The 27892-nt window shown below is 41.9% G+C and overlaps 1 protein-coding gene across 1 annotated transcript in view; it reads left to right on the top strand.

Moving 5' to 3' along the window:
* The window catches only part of GRAP2 (GRB2 related adaptor protein 2), a 136706-nt gene extending 110074 nt beyond the window's left edge, over positions 1–26632 (top strand). Inside the window, exons 5-7 of the mRNA XM_075183010.1 lie at positions 20509–20680; positions 23054–23137; positions 26163–26632. Coding sequence (XP_075039111.1) covers positions 20509–20680; positions 23054–23137; positions 26163–26360 — 454 coding nt within the window. The 3' untranslated portion in view covers positions 26361–26632. The remainder of the gene's footprint in view (positions 1–20508; positions 20681–23053; positions 23138–26162) is intronic.
* Positions 26633–27892: the final 1260 nt, after the last annotated feature.

Raw genomic sequence — 27892 nt, 5'->3', positions numbered from 1 at the left:
TCCGCTGCCCCTGTGCACTGCAGTCTCTTCTCAGCTCTCCTGTGTTTCCTCGAGACTGCTGCTCTCATTGCCATCCGCTACTCTCCGTGATCAACAGCTCCTGGTCTACTCTGCTCTCCCGTGTTCCATCGCTACTGACACCTATTGGTTGCTACTGGTTACCTCCGTGTACCCGCAGAGCCCTGCTGCTGCTGACCGCGCTATCGTCCATCTACTGCTGATCCGCTCTCCACGCCTTCACGTGTCCCGCTGGTCTCTACCCTCCTGTCAGCATTGGATTCGTATCTAATCAACTACTCCTCTGCTGGATCATCTCCATTCTCCTGGGTCCTCCATGAGTCCAGTTCCACGTGTTACTGATTCCTGTGGATTCGTGTCCCTGTTGGTCTACTTACCTGTGCGCTGCACCTACTAGACCGCTGCCTCATCTATCCAGGGACTTCTCATCCAGCCGGCCTCCTGCCGCTCAGGTATCGCTGCACTCCTATCTGACTGCCTGCTTCTGAACCACGGTATGCATACTTCTCATTGACTGTGCTGGTGTATTGCATATCTTGCTGGACTGTGTTGGTTCTCCTCTGGAGTCTGCTATCCGCTGAGTCTATTGCCATCATTGACTGTGTTAACTTGTGCTGGACTACTTCAAGAGACTTTCTATATTTGCAGACCTGTTCAGTCATTTATATATATTGTGCATGTTACTGTGGATGGTGTATAAGGTGCCTGTGTATATCCTGTGTTGCAGTCTCTCCCCGTGCACCTCCTCACATATATATTCAGTGGTACAACTTGCTGATGACAGACCACTGATCCCTGTTTCCTGTATCACCTGTTCCAGTATCCTCTCACATAGCAGTGGTACAACTTGCTACCGCAGACCACTGACTCCCCGGATACCTCCACTTGGATTCCATTCCTTCACTCAGACAGCGGTACAACTTGCTATCCGCAGACCGCTGACTCTCATCACCTCCTCGTTTCTGTTGGACATTCCTCCTCACTATAGCAGTGGTACAACTTGCTACCGCAGACCACTGACTACCTTCACGTGTCCTTTGTCCATACAGTTCCTCGTGTATTATTACCTCCATATTGCCAGTGCTGCTAGTCATAGACTTTCCTGAGCATCTCATCATCTACTATTTCCTGTTCCGTGATCACCCAGCTACCAGAGTACCCTATTACCATCTACATTGCTCTGGTAAGCCTACCACCTGGTGATCCCTGGGTAAAGACTCCTAGTGCCCGTGACAGTAAGATCAGGCCATGACAGACCCAGATACGGAACCTACAGCCAAAGAGATGCTGCGGCATCTGGTTACCCGTATTGAGCAACAGGAAGTTCGCCAACGGCATTTACTGCGGTGTTACCAGGCGTTAGCCTCCCAAAGACCGTCTGTGCAAGATGCCACAACTACTGTTGATGCTCCTGTGCCTTCCTCCGTTTTCCCAGTGCCATCCCAGGTGTTTACAGCTTCCACGCTTCACCTGCCTACTCCGTCAAAATACGATGGAGACCCCAAAACTTGTAGGGGTTTTCTTACTCAATGCTCAGTTCATTTTGAGCTCCAACCTCAAAATTTTTCTACCCATCGTTCCAGAGTGGCCTATCTTATTTCATTGTTTTCTGGACAAGCTCTCGCATGGGCTTCCCCTCTGTGGGAAAGAAACGATCCATTGTTACAGGATAGTGCCGAGTTTATTTCCACGTTCCGAAGTGTATTCGATGAACCAGGTCGTGTTATTTCCGCTGCATCTAGCATTCTCCGTCTTCGCCAAGGATCTCGCACTGTGGCTCAGTACGTCATTCGATTTAGGATCTTAGCCTCTGAACTTCAATGGAACACTGAAGCATTAATTGCCCCCTTCTGGCAGGGGCTTTCCGATAAAATTAAAAACGCACTGACTTCACAAGAACTACCCTCCTCTTTAGAAGATTTGATCTCTCTTTGCCATCGTGTAGACCTGAGGTTTCGTGAAAGAGAACCTGAGAAAACAACTTCGGTTAAAACACCTCTTCTCTCAAATCCTCAATTTCACCCAGCTTCATCTCCGGTGATACCCATGGAGATAGGTCGCTCCAAATTAACTTTAGAGGAGAGGGACCGAAGAATAAAGAATAGACTTTGTATCTATTGTGCCGATTCTACGCATATGCTCAATTCTTGTCCCAGGAAATGCCGGGCTCTAACCAATACTGGGGAGATAAGGTTAGGGTTCCTGGAGTCCTCTCCATCTTCTACGAAATTAAAAGCCTGCGCTTTTGATGTTACGATTTCCTTTGCTACCAAATCCTTTGAGTCACAGGCATTGATTGATTCTGGAGCAGCAGGAAATTTCATTTCTAAATCCCTAGTGAATCAATGGTCCCTACCAGTGATTACTTTGAAAACACCGATTACTGTGACTGCTATGGATGGATCACGTCTCATCAATGGTCTCATCACCCAGAGTACGTCTTCAGTAACGCTTCAGATTGGTGGGCTACACCATGAAGAGATTTCGTTTTTAATTCTTCCTGTTACGACAAGTCCGATTGTCTTAGGCCTTCCATGGCTTCAATGTCATTCTCCCCAGATTGACTGGCGCACTTCTCAAGTTACATCTTGGGGAGCTGAATGTCATCATCGTTGTCTCTCTCAAATGGTTTCATTCAAAAGACAGCATTCGTCTATTCCACCAGGTCCTCCTCCACAGGATCCTTCATCTACGGATCTGTGTGATAAGGTTCAGTCTGAACGCCTTCCTCCTCATCGGGCGTTCGTGACGTCATCGGACGTTGAAGATGGATCTCAGGAGTCATCTTCAAAAAGTCAAGTGCTGGTGGTTCACGGTCACCATCCGTCTTTTCCGGAATTTCCTGCCCTCCCTCCCACCCAAGTTCCTGCGGTGGAAACTGTTTGTCAGACCTTTAAAAATATCTGGTCTCAGGTCAAAACCTGTTTAAAGAAGACATCTATCAAATATAAATCTTTCGCAGATAAGAAGAGGCGGGCTATTCCACCACTAAAAATTGGAGATCGTGTCTGGTTATCCACCAAAAATATTCGTTTGAAGGTCCCATCTATGAAATTCGCCCCTCGTTTTATTGGTCCATATAGGATCATTCAAGTAATCAATCCAGTATGTGTGAAACTTCTTCTTCCTAAGAATCTTCGGATTTCTAATGCCTCCCATGTGTCTTTACTCAAACCTCTTATTATCAACCGTTTCTCAAATCCTCCCTCAGCTCCGCAGCCAGTTCAAGTTCATCAGGAGGAGGATTTTGAGATTACTGAGGTACTAGACGCAAAAATTTCGCGAGGAGTCCTCCGTTTCCTCGTTCATTGGAAGGGCTTTGGTCCTGAGGAGCGCTCTTGGATCAAAGCTGAAGATCTGAATGCTCCTGCCCTTTTGAAGAAGTTCTACTCCAAAAATCTGGACAAGCCCGGTTCCAGGCGTTCTGTGCCCACCTTTAAAAGGGGGGGTACTGTCACTCACCGTACTGTGAGTGCCTCTTCCCGGACATTTAGGAACCGTGGCCGTCCTCCATCCTGAGGGTCTGCGCATGCGCAGCCCTTTCTTATACTTCAGTGTATGTCCCTTTAACTCAATTGGCAGATCAGGCAACACTCCCTATATTAAGCACCTGTGGTCAACACCACGTGGCCTGATCTTGGAGTCTCATTCCCCATGAGTCTCTGTAGGTGTCCTGTATTCCTCGTGTATTCAGCGCTGCTGATTCCTGTGGTTTCCAAACCACTTCTACCTCTGTGGTTTCCAAACCACTTCTACTACTGTGGTTCCCATACCACTTCTACCATCAACTGTATCATCGTGACTGTTTGCTGATTCCTATTCGCTGCCTCCGTGCACTACAGTCTTCCAAACCACTTCAACGCTATTATATATCATTGTGACTGTTTGCTGATTCCTATCCGCTGCCTCCGTGCACTACAGTTCTCTAAACCACATCAACGCTATTATATTTCATTGTGACTGTTTGCTGGTTTCTATCCGTTGCCTCCGTGCACTCCAGCCTTTACTTTACATCCTCTCACCTGTTCCTCATCAAGTCTGTGAGCTGATTCCTATCCGCTGCCTCCGTGCACTACAGCCTCCAGCTTGCTACTCGCCTGTGTTCATCATCGTGACTGTTAGCTGATTCCTATCCGCTGCCTCTGTGCACTACAGCCTCCAGCTTGCAACTCGCCTGTGTTCAACATCGTGACTGTTAGCTGATTCCTATCCGCTGCCTCTGTGCACTACAGCCTCCAGCTTGCAACTCGCCTGTGTTCATCATCGTGACAGTTAGCTGATTCCTATCCGCTGCCCCTGTGCACTGCAGTCTCTTCTCAGCTCTCCTGTGTTTCCTCGAGACTGCTGCTCTCATTGCCATCCGCTACTCTCCGTGATCAACAGCTCCTGGTCTACTCTGCTCTCCCGTGTTCCATCGCTACTGACACCTATTGGTTGCTACTGGTTACCTCCGTGTACCCGCAGAGCCCTGCTGCTGCTGACCGCGCTATCGTCCATCTACTGCTGATCCGCTCTCCACGCCTTCACGTGTCCCGCTGGTCTCTACCCTCCTGTCAGCATTGGATTCGTATCTAATCAACTACTCCTCTGCTGGATCATCTCCATTCTCCTGGGTCCTCCATGAGTCCAGTTCCACGTGTTACTGATTCCTGTGGATTCGTGTCCCTGTTGGTCTACTTACCTGTGCGCTGCACCTACTAGACCGCTGCCTCATCTATCCAGGGACTTCTCATCCAGCCGGCCTCCTGCCGCTCAGGTATCGCTGCACTCCTATCTGACTGCCTGCTTCTGAACCACGGTATGCATACTTCTCATTGACTGTGCTGGTGTATTGCATATCTTGCTGGACTGTGTTGGTTCTCCTCTGGAGTCTGCTATCCGCTGAGTCTATTGCCATCATTGACTGTGTTAACTTGTGCTGGACTACTTCAAGAGACTTTCTATATTTGCAGACCTGTTCAGTCATTTATATATATTGTGCATGTTACTGTGGATGGTGTATAAGGTGCCTGTGTATATCCTGTGTTGCAGTCTCTCCCCGTGCACCTCCTCACATATATATTCAGTGGTACAACTTGCTGATGACAGACCACTGATCCCTGTTTCCTGTATCACCTGTTCCAGTATCCTCTCACATAGCAGTGGTACAACTTGCTACCGCAGACCACTGACTCCCCGGATACCTCCACTTGGATTCCATTCCTTCACTCAGACAGCGGTACAACTTGCTATCCGCAGACCGCTGACTCTCATCACCTCCTCGTTTCTGTTGGACATTCCTCCTCACTATAGCAGTGGTACAACTTGCTACCGCAGACCACTGACTACCTTCACGTGTCCTTTGTCCATACAGTTCCTCGTGTATTATTACCTCCATATTGCCAGTGCTGCTAGTCATAGACTTTCCTGAGCATCTCATCATCTACTATTTCCTGTTCCGTGATCACCCAGCTACCAGAGTACCCTATTACCATCTACATTGCTCTGGTAAGCCTACCACCTGGTGATCCCTGGGTAAAGACTCCTAGTGCCCGTGACATTCCAGCAGGGATGAATTAGTATTGTTTGAGGAAGATGTACACAATGATGAGGGTGAATATGATGACAGTGTGGATTGCAGGTGCTGAAATCTAGCTAAGAGAAGGGAGCTACCTAAGGCTGGTTGGCCTGGTAATATTTTGGGTAGAATGGCATGTTGGCAAATTTATGTTTTTCTACAGTAAAGTTTCACCTTTATTAGAGAGGTTTTTTTTCTTTAGAAAGGTACAAGCTTTTTATTTACATTTTTTCCCCATCTTAAAACCACTATGCACTTGAACATAGGCTTTAGCACAGGAGGTAGAGGGATTAGTATCATTGTGACTGAGACTGGAGAGTGACAACAACAATGTCACTCCTCCTGTTTCTGTATGAGCTATGGCACAGTACAATGTTGCTGGAGACTTTTAAGAACACTGACAGCCCTATAATTACAATTTCTGTTTCAGCACTGAACCCTGCCACCTCTCCTGTTTCTGAGTGAGCTATGGTACAATAAAATGTAACTGCAGTTTTAGACCAAGCCAGCCAGTCCTATAATTTGTATTTCAGCAATTACAATTAGCAATTGAGCAATGGACCTCTTCTCTTTGTGTGTAACCTATATAACGCAGTACAATTTGCCTGCAAATACTACAGACAAGCCTGCTTGTCTTCCATCAATGACTCTTAGTAATGGAGTACTCCTCTTTGTCTTTTACCTATATAATGCAGTAGAATTTGCCTGCAAACTCTACAGACAAGCCTGCTTGTCTTCCTATTCATCAATGACTCTTAGCAATGGAGCACTCCTCTTTGTCTGTTACCTATATAACGCAGTAGAATTTGCCTGCAAATTCTACAGACAAGCCTGCTTGTCTTCCATCAATGACTCTTAGCAATGGAGCACTCCTCTTTGTCTTTTACCTATATAATGCAGTAGAATTTGCCTGCAAACGCTACAGACAAGCCTGCTTGTCTTCCTATTCATCAATGACTCTTAGCAATGGAGCACTTGTCTTTGGGTGTATATTAGACCATATACTTAGTAGTGCTAATTAAGAAAAAAATCCTGCAGGGACTTGTAGATTAGTATTTCAGCAATTACAAAATTACCAACGCAGCTCTTCTATTTGGGTGTATAACTGTATATTAGACCCTACACTTAGTAGTGCAAATTCAGAAAAAAAGCCTGCAAGGACTTGTATATTAGTATTTCACCAATGATCAAATTACCAAAGCAGCTGTTCTATTAGGGTGTATATTAGTAAAAGACCCTACATGTATTAGTGCACATTCAGAAAAAAAGCCTGCAAGGACTTGTATATTTGTATTTGTATTTCAGCAATGACAAATTCAGCAATGGACCTCTTGTCTTTGGGTGTATATAACACCATACACTTTTGTACACTACACCTACTCTCTTTTCTCAATCTATCCGATAAACATTTGCCTCGATTTGGATTCCGAATTGGCACGACCAGGCTCGGTACTCGGATCCTCTTAGTTCGGGTGGGCTCGGTTTTCGGGAAACCGAGCCCGCCCATCTCTAGACATTACTAACAGTTGCTGGACTCCATGGCAATTTTTGGGGAGAGTGGGAGCCCTGGGTTTTCATATCTACTGGACAGTTCAAGAGCTTCTGGGGTAGTGTATACACTGGAACCCCATTTTGGACTTTCAGTTCCACCACCACTGCACATGCCGCCAGAGCATGGGCTGCTACGGTGGTAATTATGATGCTGGATACAACATATAAGAGTTATTTAAAAATATGTAAAACATGCCACGCGGCAAACTAGCAATTTCAATGTCATGTGCCTATTTTTGAACAAATACATCTTAAAGGAAGTACATGATTCTGCATTTCAAGACGGCAGTGTTATCGGGAGATGCAAATTTTGTAATTTTTGATGGGCTGTGTTGGGCAGCTCAGGGTCCTAGTTAAGTGTGGTCTGGGTGCATAAATGTGCTTCGGATGTGCACAAATAGCTTAATCAAAAATGGGATTTAGTATTGTGGGACAAGATACTTAAAAAGCATGGAAGAGAGGAAATGCATCTTTTGGGACATTCCTGGTTATTAGATGTCCACAGATGCATGGCCATAACTGAAGCCAAATTGAGCAGTATTTTAGGAGAAAATACGGAAAAGATTATTTTAATGAAAGATGATAAACTAAAGTGGTTGGAAACCTTTGACGTAACTTTTAAGCTTTTGCAGAGTGCGTTTCAGGAGATTCTTTCCCCTTCCCACAGACCGAGGTGCACTTATAACTTGCTCCTCAGAATGGAGAGTAGACACTCCACTTGCAGTGATTGGCAAACCATTCGGTAAAATCAAGGTTTTTTTGCAGTGGGCTTTCAGTGTGCTTCATAAATGAAGCCCTGATTATTTTACGCATGGACTTTAGAGACTTTTCATTAAGGCAAGCAAAACAAAAGTAAATTGTGTTTTTTTTGGCTCAAACACACAAAAATCAGGCGTATGCACGTCTGTAGTCAACAAGTAGCAGATCTAAAGAAATGTCTCTTATTGAATACAGGGCTAGGTGAGCTCTGCTCTGACAGACAACATACTGCAGGTCACGTCCAATACATACGTAGAATATAAAGTCTCAGTAGAACACATAGACAAAAATAAAAATTCAGTTGATGTCACATGATAATAATATAACAATTAATGACAAGACATTAAAAAAAAAAAAAATCCCATTAAAATACATTAATCAGGATGTTATGAATGTCTACTGTGCATAAAATGCATTTTATACAATTGTTTCTGACTGCAATCACATGTTGTAGCTTGCATATGCGACCATCAATACTAGTAATTGACACTTACACCCGACCTGTTGCTGGTGCAAGTGATACGTACCTTTGAGATGTCCAAAGCTTGAATCGGATGTTGCTGCATGCGCTCGAGCTTGGCACCCCCTTACTGTACATTGACTACGTGCCCAGTTCCCTCCCCGTTCTGCCCCTTGAATTGTAAGGGTCCTTTGTACTCGAGGATGTTGCTGCATTAGCTGCATTTTTGCCGACTTTTCAAAGAAACTGTCCGGGAGGGGGTCTGTCGAGGGAGCGTGGTCATGCGAATTGCGCCATTAGTCCCCACCCCTGTAAAGTGTTGACAATTTCGGCCAATCGCAGCAGAGGGCGGGATCACAATGTCATGTTTAGCCCTGCCCCCACCCAATTCACCAACGGAGATAGCTGAATCCAGGAGGTTTGCCTGCTTTCTCAGGAGTCCGGGAGAACGTCCAAAAATCCGGAAGTCTTCTGGATATCTCGGGAGAGTAGGCAATTTATATTAACTGGCATATGGTCCGGTTCTGGGCATATGCAGAGCGATATTACACAAAATATGGCACGTATCATCAATTATGTTCCTTAGTGAATCTTGTACTTTATATCAATATTAATGTTTTTTGTTTCAGTCACAAAGTCATCACATATATCACTTCCAACCCCATCTGATCCCGTCATCCTTCTGGGCCCTTTCCCAGCAACCAAATATATTTTATTTACCCTGTCTGTGGGGAACTCAGACAACCCCATAGGGTTTGAGGCAGCATCCTTATACCCCTTCCCCTCTCCCCACCCAATCGGTTCCATTGTTGCCTACTTATCAGGGGGTGAAGAGGAGGAGCGGAGCCTCCGGAGGTGATACATTGGGGGGGGGGGGCATGTGTAATTTTGAGGAGGGGAGGACATGTTAGTCATTATGAGGAGTAGGAGAGGACATATTCTTTTTTACTTTTTGAGTAGGTATATTGAAATCCGATATTACTGGGGGGCCCCAGTATGATAGGATTGGGCATATGTCAGTTGACAAATGGGGGCCACACAATACCCCTAGCCCAGGGGCCTACAGTGTCTTAATCCGACCCTGGGTATCATACACACTGCTGAAAACAGAGCCAGGACACTTGTTCACTATGAGTTAGTAGAGAACAAAGCAGGGGACACAGAATATAGTGGCATAGTACAGAGGTGGAACTAGCCAGCTGTGGGACACAGTGCAGAGAAGCCGTAAGGAGAAGGGAACCGCTACCCACAGCTCGCCAGTTCCCCGTGCAGCAGGCCCCATTATCTCCATGGGCCCCGGTGCACCGCATCTGCTGCACCAATAGTAGTTTCGCCACTGGCATAATGTCAGGTACAGAGTTAGTGAATGTGCAAGTGGGACAGAAGTTTTTGGGAGCATGGAGGTTACAGCACCACCTATGTGTGTCAGTCATTTAAAAACTGGACACCTATGAACTCTACGGCTGCTCTAGAATTATTACACATATGTGCCACATGATTGCATATCAATAAATTATTTGAGGTTTCCGGTAGATCAGTCTTATGATTTTGATAACAGATTTCAGATCACCAGGAGTTAGTTGCTATCAAATATGCAAGTACTCATGGTAACCAATGAGCTATTAGCTTTTATTGTCTAACATGCACAAGATCAACCAAATCTTCTTGATGTGGATAACCTCCACTGTTTGAGGTCCAGTGATCATGAAAAATAAGACACTTTATAATGACATAGAGCTGAGTAAAGGTGTGCACTCACCCTGAACATGGTACATGGGAAGGGGTAAGAGATAATCATAACAACACAGAGAGTGAAAAATGCTGTCATTAAATAATTAAATATAAGCATATCTGAGTTCAAAGTACAAATATGTTGCAAGTCTAGTTATCTTTGACACTGATTGTAAGTACATGTTTCTGTTTTCAACTCTGCAAAAGGTGGCTAACCTACAATCGCAGCCTTTTAAATGGGTGACTGGCAATCCAACCTGCAGCGCAGGTGCTCTTAGCCTCTTTCCAGCTTTGAACCAGATTGTTTGAGGTCACTTCTCAGTACCACTTTTGAATGTATAATTGCTTTACTGGTGGCTACAAGTCAATTAGATTAGATTATACAAATATAAATGTTACACTGTTAGGTAAATGTACAAATATACAATATTGATAATAACCATTTGAAATTTGATGTTAAACAATTGTTCAATAGATCATTTCTTTTGACCAGATAGAGAATCTAAATACTATGACAACCCATTTTTAACCCCTCACATTAAGCAATATTGAAAACAATTTCCAGGCACACATGGCAATTGAGAGGATAACACCTACATACACAAAGGGCCTGATTCATTAGCGTACTTATTGTGTGCGTAATTTGCATTACATAATATGCACAAATTACACACGAAACATGCGCACAGATTCATCAAGCAATGGATCTCCAGATACGAACCAAGATGAATCTGGTCGCAATTCCCTTATGTAACGCAAAAAGCTACGTAACATGGACACACGTCCTACCATGGATATCATGCACTGAGGTTAATACAGACTTCCACCGTTAGAGCACTCAATGAAATGTCCGCATTCAAATAGACGAATGCGGACATCTGTTGACTTACCTAGTGTTGAGATGCGATTAGTTTATTTTAAAATAAATATTATACTGATTGCACTGTGCAGAACCGTTGTTAGGCACACACCACATTATTAGGATTTATATATATATATATATTGCGAATTAATAAATATTGATAATATTAATTAATAGTAATAATTAGTAGCAACTGTTCTGCACCGTAAACTCGAGGTTGTTCAATAAGGAGTCACTTTAACTCAGTTCATCAGAACACAATGCAACTAAACACAGAACAGAATGCACTGAACTTTTTATCATAATTTTATGTTTATTATTATCCATTTTCTAAAATATTAATAATACACTTAAAAAATAGTTGACATTGCAGGGCAGATTGTTTTGCACCATCTTCCTGGGTTTCGGTTCTATTTGGATCACACTATCATGTAGGTGACCAATAATGTGTGTGTCATTTTTGGCTTTAAAAATGATGTTTTAACTTGTGTCTGTGTTGTATTTAAATGTGTCTTAGGGACATTACAGGTCCCAGTCTGTCTTTGCAGCTATGGAGTATGCTTGTGCTCTTAGTAATATTGATACTTAATTACTTAACGGTAGTCTGGTCATCCTGGGGCCTGTAGTGCACCCGGGATAAATTACATTCATGTATTATTTGTATTATTATTCTTCCACACATCGGTCAGCGAAGGGCTAGAGTACTTTCATCACAGGGGTTGGTACCTTAAGGGATCAGGGGGGGAGATAAGAAAAGAAGAAAAAAAAAACCATAAATATGTAACCTGGGAAAGTGACAAGAGACACGTAGAGGCATCCTACTCAACATTACTTTAAACAACTTCAAACCCCCCCCCCCCCCCCCCGCCCCAGACACACACACACTCACACACACACAAAAAGTGATATAAAAGAGATACACAGGCAACACATAAATTCCCCCACAAAAAGGGAGAAACTATTCAACAGACACATTACACTTGAAAATTGTGATGCATTGTTATTGTGCCACATACATTTATAAACACAGTTCAGCAAGAAAAATAAATACACATTATTGTAGTGTGTAAGGCAAAGAGCAAACATACCTCTCAAGACAAATATTCAATATACACAAATACAACAAAATAGCCATGCAAATACAAATATACAAATAATCTCACTAAACTGCCAACAATTTAAAGAGTGCATCAAACAGTCTTTTATAATGGTGTGTAATGAGAGAAGTGTAAGCAGGTGTATGGTCCGCTGTGGTATCAGATGAGGAGATCTGCAGCTGTGTGCTTGGCTGGGACTTAGACATGACCCCGAGCTGGGTAAGTGTTGCACATGGTTTTACTGAAATTGCTGACTACACCAAAGTATGAATCATACGTATCTTGAGTTAAACGCCTACTTTGAGTAGTTCACAGCGGTGTCCGCCTATTGCACGCCCATTTTTACTTTGAAGGACGTAGGGCGTTGTAAGTGGTGTTTGCGCTCGTTCATGCTGGTACTTATTCGTTCGTTTCTCACTGTTTCGCGTGCTTAGCTCTCGGTTCTGGGCATGCGCAGTGTGGTTTTGCGCACGATACACAAAATCGGTAGATATGTCCCTTGATGAATCAGGCCCAATGTGTGTGATGTACTGCATGCTGACATTATATGTGACCTGGACACAGAAAAGGATCATAATTCTGTTGTGCACTATACCTAGACATAGGATATTACCTAACTGCGGGGCCTGTTCCAATACAGATATATTAAACTGAATACAGAGATGAGCACTATACCTTTTAACATGACCTGGACATTGGACATAATTATAATAACATTTTGTCACACTATATACAGACAAAGGAGACTCCACCTACCCAACATGAAATGACCTCTGGACATGATCATAATAATTTTGCATTAAACCCTGACCACTAGACATGATTAGAACACAATTGCATTACACTTTATACAGAGCACTACATCTACTCAACATAAAATGATTACTGGCCTTGACCATAATGCAATTGTATTACATTCTATACAGACATAGGACACTACATAACATGTTTTAGCTTCGGAGTATAAGTAAGAATACTACAATCTATAAGAATTTTTAATCAAAAAGTAATAAATATAAATTTTATACAGTATTGTAACACTGAGTGCCCCATTGGGAACACATTTTATTCTCTAAAGCTTGCTTGGATATGGTTGATTTGCAATGTGTGAGTGCACCACCCGAGATATGTAATAAGGTCTGATATTATTGGACCATAGCATTTATACTCGGGATAGTGAGACTTGGTGCGGTGGTAACTTTCTATATAACATGACCTGACCACAGGACATAATTATAATTTATGTAAAGCCTTTTTCACGGATGTGATTGAGAGATGCCTCAGACTGAGGTGGAATGGATAAAACCACCACTGAAGCATGCCAGTAGTGTAATGGGGGGACCAAAGCATTTAAATATCCACTCAGATACCAGAAAAAAACCTTGTTAGAATTAGAGAAAACCTTGATTGCACTTTAAACTCTTTTCATCCTTGCTTAAATTTTCCTATCTGTGAAATTCTCCTCTGTCACAATGCTCTTCCAACAGATAGCGAGCGGGGTGAGAGGTTGTGTCTGCTGTGGAGTGTCAGATGTAAGTCAGTATGTATTCTCGGCATTTAGCAGGGACAAGAGATGCACATGAGTGTTAGAGAGAGAACCTAATTTCCGAGAGAGAAATTCCTAAACCGAGTGAGAGGCAGAGAGGAGAAGGTGATAACGCTGGGTGAGGCATCTTGACAGGATTATATATATAGAGTCAGTCCACCCATGAGTTTTAAGTGGGACAGGACACAAGTGCTGAATGGAAGAGACACCCTGGACTGATGGGAGAGCAGGGAAAGTGAAGTGACCCAAGGAGCACAGGGGCTGGAGGGCTAGAAATGGAGAGACAATCCCAATCAGTGAGAATTAGAGCTCACGTGTCAGTTCAACATCTGACTTTCTTTTTACTAAACCTACATGTGCAGGGACACCTGTCCATGTAACTACAGACTGTATCCTGAGAAAAATAAGACTAAGCTAAGCCTCTGGTTATCACCAGAGGTAGGTGCAGTGTGCATGCACTTACAGCATGCCACATACAATTCTATTACACTGGATACAGATATAGGGCACTACTGCTACTCAACATGATATGACCACTGAATATTATATAATATAATAACATCATTTAATTAATTACGGTTGCCTATATAATCCACACAAGAGGCTTATACGTTGTTCAGCTCAAGCATATGAACAGTAAAACACAAGAAAACTTGATGACTGAAAACGGAGAATCAACATCATCTATTTATATAGCGCCACTAATTCCGCAGCGCTGTACAGAGAACTCACTCACATCATGTTATGTAAGCTCTAATGGTGCAGCCATTGGAGCCTACTGTCTAAATTCCCTAACATAAACACACAAAGACGCTAGGGTCAATTTGGGAGCAGCCAATTAACCTAATAGTATATTTTTGGAGTGTGAGAGGAAACCTGAGCACCCAGAGGAAACCCACATGAACACGGGGAGAACATACAAACTCCACACACATAAGGCCACGGTCAGGAATCAAACTCATGACGTAGGTGCTGTGAGGCAGAAGTGCTAACCACTAAGCCACCATGCTGCAATTTTATTAACATAACATCATGTCTTCACTTAATGAAATTCCACATTAATGATATTATTTAAAAATATCACCAGAAACATTATGCCAACATCAGATGGAGACTATTGATGCCTTGTTCTGCCCCTGCTCTTGTTATTATAATGCTGTCATATTCTATTCTATAGTATTATAGAATTGTTTGGTGAGTTCTCAGAACGTTTTAAGCAAAAACCCATACGCACATGTATGCTCACAGTTTAGTCTCCATTATAAAAATAGAAATGCATATAGATATATTAAACAGATTGTATCTCCCTGTGTCAGCACAGGGGTTAATCCCTCGCCTGCTCCATTCTGTTCAGCAGGCAGCTTCTCTTCTCATTATAGAGAGATCTCCTTGTGATCCTCGCATCCTGGAACGTGTGGGCAACTGTCAGACATAAGCCCCAATATCAAGTCTGAAACACATAGGAACTGTGTGGGGGCAAGGAAAATAGAGCAGTAGAGGGGTATGCAGCATGTAGCTCACTAGACAATGTTGTACTACAAATTCCAGCATAATAGAGACTACCGAGACTTGCAATTCAACAACAGCTGATGAGCAACAGGTTCAATAAACCTGTCTTTATACATGCCAGTATTCACTCCCACACCATCTGTTTGCAGTTTAAATGATAATCTGTCCACAACGGTAACAGGACATGATCATTGTTGGTCACTTGGGGTCAATAGACACACAATTGAATGTGGTTAAAAATATAAACAAAAAAGTGACCTCATTACAACATGTACTGTATGTCATAGTAGGCCTATAGGGGTAAACTAGAACTGAATGCTTGTGTATGCGCAAGCTTTCTCCTGCACTTTTACATTTCCACATCTCTATTTTGAGTTATGTGCATCTTAGATACGTGTTACATTAAATCTAGCAGGTAGATGCGGCAGGTGCAAACATGTGGCAGACATCATCATCAACTCGAACTGCATCTGTCTTGTGTAGGTGCAAACCTTCCAGTTAGTGAAGAACATAATTCAATGCAATACAAATACAACACATCTCCAAAGGGTGTGCTTAACTTGCCTCTGCACATCCTTACTGCACTGCTCTTGCTCATGAATATCTCTGGAAGTGCAAGGGGCAGCAAGTGTTAGAGACATGCAGCTCAAAATAGTGGTGCAAGGTGTGTGCATGAGCAGTGTTACCAATTTTATGTGCAGCACAAAACTATGCTGCACGGATGCACTTGAGTCATCTAACACACTCCCTATGTGTGACTGTTTTGTTTGATTTCACCAGTGTTATTTCTTCCTGGTTTGCTATGCCAGCACACTTCCTCTGGCAGATGGTTACAGGTTTCTCTATAGTGTGCACAACTGAAAGCAATAGAGTGCTTTTAATTTATGGGAAAATATACATGCAAAACACTTTCAAATTTATAATAAAATACTTGAAATGGCATTGACTGCAATTTATGTGGGATTTATTATAAAAAGTATGACACTAACAGCAATATAAGAAAATACAGCAGATTAAATTAATCTATTTAATAAAGAATTAATTTTAGAGAGAAACATACAACTTCTGGTGCATATATATATGTATAAGTATAGGCCCCTTGTATGTTTAGGGATTTTGATAGAGTGAAATTAATTTTAGATGTATTTAAACACTATATAAAATAATATAAAACATATTAAATGATGCAAGGCTATCCACCCTGCGTCCCCCTCCTTTCCTGTGTCCAATTACCTTTCCTCTGTATCCCTCCATGTCTCCCTCATGTCTCCTTTATGTACTTACATTTTCTCTCATATCTGCATTTTATAATACATACTTGCCAACATTTAAAATGGTTCTTCCGGGAGCTGCCAGGGAGAGGTGGGCGTGTAGGGGTCGGGGTCCCGAAAATCGCGTCATTTTAGCCCCGCCCCCGTGACGCAATGACGCAAATCGCATCATTTTACAGCGGGGGCGGGGCCAAACTTTAAGTGGGCAGATCAGGGAGATTGCCACACTCTCCCGGGAGTCCGGGAGACTCACGCGAAATGCGGGAGTCTCCCGGACGTTCCGGGAGAGTTGGCAAGTATGTTATAATAAAGCTATCCAAAATATCTCCCTTATATCTTCCATGTTACCCATTTTACCCTTATATTTTTCTCTTGATCTGTTTCCTTTCTCTGTTTCTATGTGCCCCTATCTTCATTGCAGGTATCCCCCACTCTCCCTCCCTACCGGCTCTCCACTGTGCCTCACATCCTGTTTCTCTCGCTCTTCTCTTACTCCTTGATCCTCTCTATCTATCCCTGTTGCTGCTACTATTATTCCCTTTTACTAGTTAATTCACACTTTTGTTTCTCCATCATCACACTGTGCCCCTCCATCACACTGTGCCCCCTCCTCCATCATCACACTGTGCCCCTCCATCACACTGTGCCGCCTTCATTACATTGTGACCCCATTCCTCACACTGTGCCCTTGCCTACCCCGCTTACCATCGGCCCTAGCTGTGAAGAAGTGGTGCAGAGAAGTGCCGGTTGCAAGACAATAAGCTTGGCTCACACTGTTACAGTTTTAAAAAAATCTAACCACCATTTCTGCATTTTTAAACAGAAATAGACTATTCCATCATCCAGAGTACAGAACAGATTTCGTTCCAGTGACCAATATATCAAGCACAACCCATATTGATTGCTGAGTACATAGGAAACCCCATTATAGTGTTGACGTTTGCAATTAAGGACAGGCTAGTCCAAGCCGATTCCTGTCTAGATATCCAACAAAGATCTTCCACGCTATACATCTTTAAACCTATATAAAGATAAGATTAGAAGAAACTGGTAAACAATTTAATTGTTTAACATTAAGATAGCATCCACTTACATATCAGAAAGCAAAACGCCACATGTTGTCTGCCAATTATAATGTCGCATGCACATAGCAGACCATATAAAAGTGGCTCATGCACGTAGCGGACCGCATTATAGTGGCTCATGTACCACATTTAAGGTGGCCAGTGTACAAAGCCGGTTCTAGTTGTTATTTTAGAATGCAAGGCTTATCTGGTGTAGAAGGCAAAGTCAATTCAGATGCTTAGTGTGTAAGGCATAAGCCAAAGTTGCCTAACATAGTGGCTAGTGCACCAATCATAGCTTAACATGGATACTCATCTCAGTCCAGTGGTTTTTGCGCAATAAATAGCCCAATCCTGTGGATATAAAAGTAGAGATTTTCCTGACTAGTTCTAATAGTAGAAACCAGTCTGGTGGCTACTGTTTAATGCAGAGCACAGTTTATTGGCACGTTTTTAGTACGCATCAAGTACAGAAAGCAGAGACCAGTCTGGCATCTACTACCGAAAGCAGAGACCAGTTTAGTGTCTAGTACAGAAACCGGAGATCAGTCTGGAATCTAGTTGAAAAAACCAAGAACAGTCTGACATCTAGTACAGAAACCAGAGACTAGTCTGGCCATATGCCGTTCGCCTTACTGTGGCCTTAATCACATATAGCCAAGGCTACCACCAGAAATTGCTGGACCCAGTACAAATGTACCAGGCAGCTCCCGACTTCCTTCTCTCACTCCACCCCCATTTTGAAATTATCATTTCTCAACATGTTGCTCCCTGACCCCCTCCTCCCCTTTCTCTCCAGCTACCCCTTCACTGCTTCTTCTTACCACTCGTATCTCAGAAGCAGCTGCAGCATACAAAAAGAGCCCGCTATGTCCCTTAATTCACTGTGCAGGCCCCCCACCATGGGAGGGCTGGCAAATTTCAGCCCGGGGGGCAAGACTCAAATCAGAAGCCTATTTTAATGGAAACAATGCAGGTGGACCAATGACTCAGCCCAAGGTAGCCCACTATGGGACTGACCTGGGGGACAGATGCCCCCCAGCCCAGCCTGCCCCTGCCCCCACCCCTAATAAATCTGTTTGGGCCCAGGGCTTGCCAGGCCCCATACTGTTGTCGAGGCCTGATTTGCTATACTCCCTGTTTTCCCCTGATGGCGGACCTGCATCTAGCCCCATATACCTCCAGGCCCTGCAGTAATTGCTTGTCATGCTATGACAAGTGTTACACCCCTAGCCCCATTGGTAGATCCTCATCTACCTTGCATGGCTCTGAAGAGACAGAAATTAAAAGAAAAGCAATGGTAAGTGAATAAGAATTACTATACAAGCATTTGAAAGCATATTGGTAATGCCCTGTAGGAGTTAATGAACACTCTCCTACTTCCTAAGCTAGTGACCTTGCCAGATCAATCTCTGATTCTGGTTCATAGAACGAGACAGGGTCATGATGCATCACAGAGCTGCGCTCATGAAGGATGAGTAATGATAATGCTCAGAAAATAAAATAATTTCCAGGACCAATTCTATTTTTTGTGAAAGAGAGACATCTGGTGATGGTTATTTAAACTGCAACTTATCCAACAAGCTGTCAGTTATGCCTTCTTGGGTGGTCACCTCTAAAGGTAGATATGGAGTATGAGTGAATTTCACTGTTTGATTTACTGAATAAACTTCCTTATGATAGTTCTAGTTTCATTAATCAATTCACAAATCTTTTATTAATGGTTCAAACAAACAAGTAGAGTAAGACACATTTCAAGGGTATAAAAAGTAATTTATAATGTACATTTGTTTAATCCATTTTGTATATTGGGGTTTTTGTTGTTGTTGGTTAAAAGAATGGCACTTTAAAAAACAATTTTGTTCACAAATCGGAATTTTTTCATTGCAGCATCCAAAAACGGATGGCTGATGCTAATATTAATTTGTAAAACCTTTACATTTTCCCGAAATATCTAGTAGACGTCCGCTATTATACTATGCTAGGAAATTAACAATGTTTTGATTGATGTATCCTTCATTCACTCATGTTACTATGTGGAGGAACTTTGTAAATAATTTTACATTTAGTAAGCTTATTCTCATAAATGAGCTATTTATGAACATGAAAGCAGTACACCAAAAAGAGTGGGTAATTCACACTATATTCAAATATTTCGAAGTACTCTTCACTCATATTATAATCTTGACCAGCAAAGTAGCTTACTATAGGTGCCAACATTTTAAAATAATTGGGGGGTGCTCACGGTACCCCCCACCCCACCCATATGTTTGAAAAATGGCATGCACAGTCATGGCTAGTTGCTGCTGCAGCACAAACATTGGGGGAGGGGGGCTCCAGTATCCACAGGGCTGGCTCCTATGCTTACTAGTCACTTGTAACGTGTATGAATAGTCACTTGTAACGTGTCACTCAAAATATCTTCCATTGTCAAGAACATAGGGCCTGACTCATCAAGGATCTTAAAAGAAGAGGTATCTTATTTCAGTCTCCTGGACAAAACCATGTTATAATGCAAGGGGTGCAAACTAGTTTTCTGTTTTGCACATAAGTTAAATACTGACTGTTTTTTCATGTAGCACACAAATATCAACTTTAAATTTCAGTGTACAAATAAGCTACCAAGTATTTGTGTGCTACATGAAAAAACAGTCAGTATTTAAGTTATGTGCAAAACAGAAAACTAGTTTGCACCCCTTGCATTGTAACATGGTTTTGTCCAGGAGACTGAAATAAGATACCTCTTCATTTAAGATCCTTAATGAATCAGGCCCAAAGATTCTACTTTTGCAGCGGGGAAGGGAATTTCACAGAAATGTGCTCTGTTGCTGGGTGCAGGGAGCAGTACTAGGGGGAAAGATCTCCCCAATCACTACCCCTGAATCTGCTACCACTTTAATAGAGTGGGCAGGTAAAATTTAACAGAGCTGCAGTGGAATGTCAGGTTAACATTGAACAATGTTTACCTCCATGGTTCATATTTGAAAACTTCAGTTTTGCAGTTTAATGGTCCTTTAACATGATCAGGCCACTGTTTCACACAATCAGCCATATGCTTATTTTGTTATGCATTTATGTTTTAGACATGAGGAAGATGTGCAGCACTTCAAAGTCATGAGAGACAAGTTAGGAAATTACAGCTTATGGACGGAGAAATTCAAGTCACTAAACAAACTTGTTGAATATTACAAAACCACATCCATCTCCAGACAGAAACAGATCTTTCTTCAGGAGGAAGGTTCAGCTCAACCTCAGGTATTTACATACAGGTTCATTTGGTCTAATTAGTGGTTTACAATATGTGTGTAGGAGCTGCAGCAACCACGCCAAGGCCCAGGGGGTTTGGGGTTCCACTGTGACCTTAATATCCTACGTGGGCTCAAGGCTCTTCAGTTCTATCCCTCTCTTTGCGACCATGAAAACATCAGCACAGCATCTTAGAACCTCTGTGTGACACCAAGAAGCACTCCCATGAAAATTCAGAATTAGAAAGTATACAGTGTCTATTAAATAAACTGAACCCCTAATTCCACATGTCTTGAGAGACTGGTTCAGACTTTGTACTGAGCACCATGGGCTTTTAGCTACAGCAAAGGTCCCGCGGGTGGCCGATATGCTACAGGTGCAGAGCTGGATGCATCCTGAGATGTATCCTGAGATACATATGACTCGGCATATGGGGGTAAATAACAACTGGTATCCGAATGAACCAGAGCCCAAATGTGCACTCAGCTGAGAAAGTAAATATATACAGGTTGGGTACAGCAAGTTGATAATGTAATATGGCTTTATAAAAATATGAATGCTTTTTTTAAGAGGAATATCAGAGGGTGTCAGTCAAATAATGTCTCAGAGATATTTATCTACAGAAAGAACCATGTTTTTAATCACATCTTAAACATGGACATAGGTGACTGTCCAAAGTGGCTGCTTCTGGCATCAATTTCTTATATGAAAATATGAGAATAGCTCCATTCATGACAGAATGCATAAAAATAATATACTGCCTGAAATAAAGTAGTCACTATGGCTATACATTTCCTTCAGGGTATATACATAAGGAATATCTGTGTATGTCCTGTATAATGGTAGGACTCACCACCACTGCCTTCCTCGCCCATTTAAACACATTTGGGGGTATATTTACTAAACTGCGGGTTTGAAAAAGTAGAGATGTTGCCTATAGCAACCAATCAGATTCTAGCTGTCATTTTGTAGAATGTGCTAAATAAATGGTAACTAGAATCTGATTGGTTGCTATAGGCAGCATCTCCACTTTTTTAAACCCGCAGTTTAGTAAATATACCCCTAGGTGTCTGTGTTCTCACTGCACCCCGTTGCTCAGATGCAGCCACAGCAAAGTGTTGCTTGAACTATAATTTGTCATCATGGACTATTCTATTCGTAAAGAGGTTATGGAAAGCAGATTGTAATGCAAACTGCACCTTGCTGCATGCACTTTGTAGCATAAAATACATTTCTGTACTTTGCGGGTCTATGAGTCTGCTTATATTACATTTAATATATTTCAAAACAGCATTTATTTACTGAATGCAATGGATCTTGTTTACTTCACTGAACCTTGGCGTGTTTGCTGCTGTACTGTGAGCTGACAATACAGGCACAGTAAGTGCAGTCAGGTGTCAGTGTTTGAACGGACCATGGGTTGCAGTCACAGGCGTTATTATTACCATAGTAGCAAGGGGTACAGCTCAGCTGCTATGGGGCCTGTAGCTAGGAGGCTCTTCTGTATATGTTTTTTTTTTACCTTTGGGTGGCACATTGGGTGGGCTTGAGTCATTCAGGAAAGTAAGGCAAAAAAAATGAGTAAATGTTCTGCATGACAAACCATGTTATAATGCCGGGCGTGCAAATTAGTTTATTACTTTGCACATAAGTTAAATACTGTCTGTTTTTTCATCTAGCACACAAATACTTGTTTGCTTTACATTTACACATGCTTGCCAACTCTCCCGGAATGTCCGGGAGACTCCCGCATTTTGCGAGAGTCTCCCAGACTCCCGGGAGAGTCTGGCAATCTCCCTGATCTGCCCACTTCCTAGTGAAGTGGGCAGAAATCGGTTCAAACGCCGCGATTCACCGGGAATCGCGGCGTTTGGCCCCGCCCCCGCTGTAAAATTACGCGATTTGCGTCATTACATCACGAGGGCGGGGCTAAAATGACGTGATTTCCGAGGCCCCGCCCCCTATACGCCCACCTCCCCCTTGCAGCTCCCGGAGGAAATGTATTAAAGGTTGGCAAGTATGCTTTTACACTGAAATTTAATTTTGATCTAGGACATGCTCTACCCCAACTATAAATCTGTCCCCACATTTTAAATGACCTCCCCCTCCAATGCAACATTATTTTGCCCAGGTGCAAATTTATTCCTTTTTTATGCTTTGCTCTCCTTAATGACTCAGGCCCAGGATCTCTTACAAAATTTTGCTATGGACCTACACATATCTAATTATGCCTCTGCTTGCAGCAGAGTCATAAGAAACTAAAATCTATTCTGTACCAGATAAAACAACCCAAATTTGTTTTAATCATGAGACAAAGTGCAGTGATTGCAATAACACATTGATTTAAATGTTTTATTCTCTCTGTTCTGTCTTTGTTGCCAGCCCAGCGCTGGTGCAAGTGGAAGCCAGACATCTCTGCAGTACGATAGTTCCTTCTACAGGAGCTCAGTTGAAAGAAATGAGAAGGTAATTCCAAATGTACCATTTTTTCTAACATAGATCATCTGAAATGAAATGTGTATTTGTATAGTTTTGAGACACCAATAGGACATGTTCTCAGATTGTAAGAAATTTAAAGGACCACTAATCATATACTACAATTTTTCATGTATAAAGGAGCTACTAGCAACATTAATAGATATATATAAAAAGTGGAGATGTTGCCTATAGCAACCAATCAGATTCTAGCTGTCATTTTGTAGAATGTACTAAATGTACTAAATAAGTGATAGCTAGAATGTGATTGGTTGCTATAGGCACAGTGGCCTAGTGGTTAGCACTTCTGCCTCACAGCACTGGGGTCATTCAATTCCCGACCATGGCCTTATCTGTGTGGAGTTTGTATGTTCTCCCTGTGTTTTCGTGGGTTTCCTCGCGGGTGCTCCAGTTTCCTCCCACACTCCAAAAAACCATACTGGTAGGTAATGGGCTGCTAGTCTGTCCGTCTCCCTCTCTGTCTCTGTGTCTGTGTGTGAGTCTGTGTCTATATTAGGGTATTCACATCATTCACATCAGTCCCTGCTCCAATGGGACTGATGTGAATGAGTTCTCTGTACAGCGCTGCGGAATTAGTGGCGTTATATAAATAAATGATGATGATGATGAAAGGCTAATTGCAGAGCACAATTGTGTATACTGAGCCACACAACAAATATAAATGCAATGTCAGATATGTCAAATTTGTGCATTTATGAGTAGTTCTTAATATAGGCAACATGTATTTAAAATTGAGTGGTCCTTTAAAGTGCTCCATCACATACACCATGTAGAGAGACATTTTTTGTGGGTTGAACTTATTTTCATGATAATGGTAGTATATTAATTCAGCAGCCACTGACAGTGTTTAGGGATGTCATTGGTTTCTAGTGAATTGATTTGCTACAGTCTCAAAATGACTTTCTTCTCTCTGTGTACTTGATGGGTGTACTTTAAAGTTAAAACCTCACTGACCACTTATACAAACCAACCAAAGAAAGGAATTCTATTAGGAATGTTGGGAGGCTATTTCTAGTACTGTGCCACAGATATGGGAATAAGGTCGCCATATAAGAATGTGCAGGACTTAAAACATACTTGTCCAATCTCCCAGAATTCTGTGTATGTGTCCTGGACTCACAGGAGAGCTGACCATTCTACCGCATGCTACCCACTTCCTTCCCGTCATTTTTGCCACGCCCCGCAACAAAATTATGCTTTTGCGTCAATGCGTCCCAGGGGTTAGTAATGTTGACCATGGCCTTGACCCATACAGAGGTCGCTGGGAAAGAAGAAATCTCAGGCTGTGTTTTATTTTATCACCTTTGATTTGCTCTCCCGTGCTTAGCTGGATTTATATAGTAATACAAAGGACAGGATTAAAATGTGGTGGTTTTTAAATTGTATCTATTAACAGCCGAATCTGAAACTTATATAGAAATTCCCCCCTTACACCCTTACATCTTTAAATTCACATGCTTATAACATGTCGACTTATAATATTTATCCCTGACATTAAACACCCGGGAAGAAATCAACAAAATATACATTTTTCAGAAAGGCAGCATACGGTTTTACCCTACATTGTGTACGAGCTCAATGCTACTCAGCTTAGTCCAATACTAACCGCCACTGAGCCTCCCCTGGTACCCTGGCCTGTGGTTACCTGGGAAATAGTAAATGCTGTTGAAATGTTTACTCAATAATACATCAATAAAACATTAGTGCCCTCATTTGTAAATAAATCCATAATAGTGCCGCATAGAGTAAATAAATAATTGTGCCCCCATTGAATAAACAAAATAATAGTGCCCCCATTATATAAATAGTGTCATCTTTACAAAAAATAATTGTCCCACTAATTTGTCTGCAGTGCAGTGGCCTTAGTAAATATTTTTCTAGAATCTTATGTTATGATGTAATCCATATTGATTAAAAATAAAAAAAACAAATTCACAAAGCAGTCTGCCCCCGAGGAGCTTCCAACAAGAATTTGGTTACTGTCCGGTAAGCCTGTCTACTTAATAGACAAGCAACCAATCAGGAGCAGTCTTAGATGGATGAGCGATCACTCCTGATTTGCTGAATCAACTAGTATAGAAGAAGGGGATGGAGGGGGGTTAAATCTTTTATTTTCCAGCTACCTTCAGACACGATAGCTCATAATAGACAACCACCTCATTTTTCCAGTGCGAGTTCCAGCATTTTTACTGGTGGTTTACCAAACTGCAGCATCATAAATTTAGTGGTTTATATTCTTAGGGGGGTATTCAATTGACGGTGTGATCGCCGAAAAACAAGCCCTCAAAAAATATTACCGTTAATACTCGCTGAATTTTACCGTATTAACGGTTTTTACGTGCAGATTACCGTATTAACGGTAATATTTTTCGAGCGCTCGTTTTTCGGCGATCACGCCGTCAATTGAATACCCACCTTTAGCATGCAAAAAAATGCGTCATTTTGAAGAATAGCGGGTTTACATTGGTTTAGGCTTTAGTAAGTCTGGAGGTTTGAAACCCAGAAAGAGTAACGCTAGGGATTTCACTATGCTATAGTTCCCCCCTTGTCTCTTCCCCTTGCTGCTCTTTCTAATTTGCCCTTGGTGTCTCTATATATGCAAGGCTTATGTGAAAAAGAGAATAAGGTTTAGTTTTTGAAGTCTGTGAAATAACATGTCACCAGTAGAGGTCAGCAGAGACCATCAAATTCATACACTATGAGCACATACTGAAGGTTTCATGTGGGAATCTTGTGCTTTTTAGCCTATGGACACATGCTCTGTAAATACAGTTACACACCAACCTTCATAAAATATACCCCTCAACTCCACAAAGATAAAACTGCTGACAATTATGCCACATCTGTCCAGATTTATGGAGAAATTGCTGTTAGAGTAATTGTCCTTTGTGCCATTAGTCAATTTGGGTATACAGGTGATCTCATGACAGCAATAGATACATAGCCATGCGTTGCTGGATGTTTTCTCATTCATTGACCTTTCTCTATCTCGCAGGTGTCACCCCAACAAAAACGTGCACGGCTGGTTAAAGCTCTTTATGACTTCAGAGCCCTGGAGCCTGATGAACTCAGTTTCCATACCAGTGACATCATTGAAGTAATGGACAGCTCTAACGACTCCTGGTGGCTGGGGAGGTTGGGAGAGAAGACAGGGCTATTCCCAACTAATTATGTAATGAGCATCGACCGGTGACAACAGACATTTATACAGGGACTGAACAATTCCTCCCAGAGGGAATTGAAGTAATGCCAGTTTTTACAAATCTGTTGAGAGTGTTATTCATTGGTTATACAACAGTGCATAGTTATCATCTGGTTACAGAGCTGTTGGATTCCAGACAAGTATACCTATGGTATTCTATGCTATTTATTGGGGAGGGAGGGGCCTTGTCTTTATCACAATCTTCTTGGTTACTGCTTGTTCAATATTTTTACTATGTTTAACATAAAGATTTCCTTAAAATATATATTTCTGGTTCTGTGTCTTTAAGTTATATAACACACTGGTGGCAGATATTTCACGTGAACCTACCCAGTACATAAAGCAGCAATCCCACATAGATTTTTTTTCTTTAAATAGCATGTTATAAGTAAATTTTAAGATTGCATCTGATAGTCATTTGTCTTAGCTATCCTCCTACAAATCATTATCTCCTTTTCAAAAGGTGTGTCTGGCAAACAAAAATGACCGCCAGATACAGACATAGTCTGCTATACAGACACTGCCTCACAGCTCTATCATGTGATATAAGGGGGAGAAGGATAATCTCACATTGCATACAGAGCTCAGAAGAACAGTCCAAAGCCTGTCTGCTCACTATATCATGTGTCATGTGACTGTGGTAACCACGGGAGTCTAGAATCATAAATCATTCATAGCAGCCTGAAGAAAAAAACACATGGGAAATACCAACATTATTTTATTTTTTCATGAGATTGATGGTTTAATATTGTTCGTTTTTAAATTCCATTTTTTATTGAAGCATGAAAATTTTAAGTTTACAGAGACAGAATACAGAACAAAATATATAGCAGTGCAATGTAAGAACCAAGGGGAAGGGTTTCAAATAATCATTGGAAGACGGTTTACCTTTCTACAAGTATCATATGAGAATAGTTACATGCAGGGACTAGGTAACTTGAAATATTACACGGACTGTGAATACATAAGTTAGCATACCTGGTAGCCAAATCAGCAAAAAGCAAAGTGCTCAATTTACATATAGTAAATTAAAGGGGTTTAGCATACAAGGGTATAATATAACGAATAAATAAAAAAAAATATATAAAGGAACTTATTGCTCAGAAGAAGCCTCCAGCAGGGGGCCTCAGTGGAACAGGGCCTCATGAGAGTAGTCCTTTAATGCAAAAAACTAAAGCTTTTTCTTAATTAATGATACATTACAAATGCACAATAGTTGATCACATAAGTAATGACCCCTTTTGCAAATTTCACATAAGTAAACCCTGGTGCAACCAATTGTCTTCAGCTGTCACATATTTCATTGATTGGTATCCACATATGTACAATAAAACTGTTTCAAGTGATTTCAAAATAAGTGCCACAGTTAATTAGTGAATTTCCAATAAGAGCTTCATCCTAAAGAATAACATTACAATCAAATCTGAGAAATTGAAACATCCCAATCTGAGCAATGATGTTAAACTATTTTAGACACTTTTGCTATTGCCCTGGAGCACTGACAAGCCCACCATAAAGACATG

Source organism: Mixophyes fleayi, chromosome 8, assembly GCF_038048845.1.
Source record: "Mixophyes fleayi isolate aMixFle1 chromosome 8, aMixFle1.hap1, whole genome shotgun sequence".
In the NCBI taxonomy this organism is placed as follows: Eukaryota; Metazoa; Chordata; class Amphibia; order Anura; family Limnodynastidae; genus Mixophyes; species Mixophyes fleayi.
The sequence above is the reverse complement of the archived record's forward strand: the minus strand, read 5'-3'. Positions and strand labels throughout refer to the sequence as shown.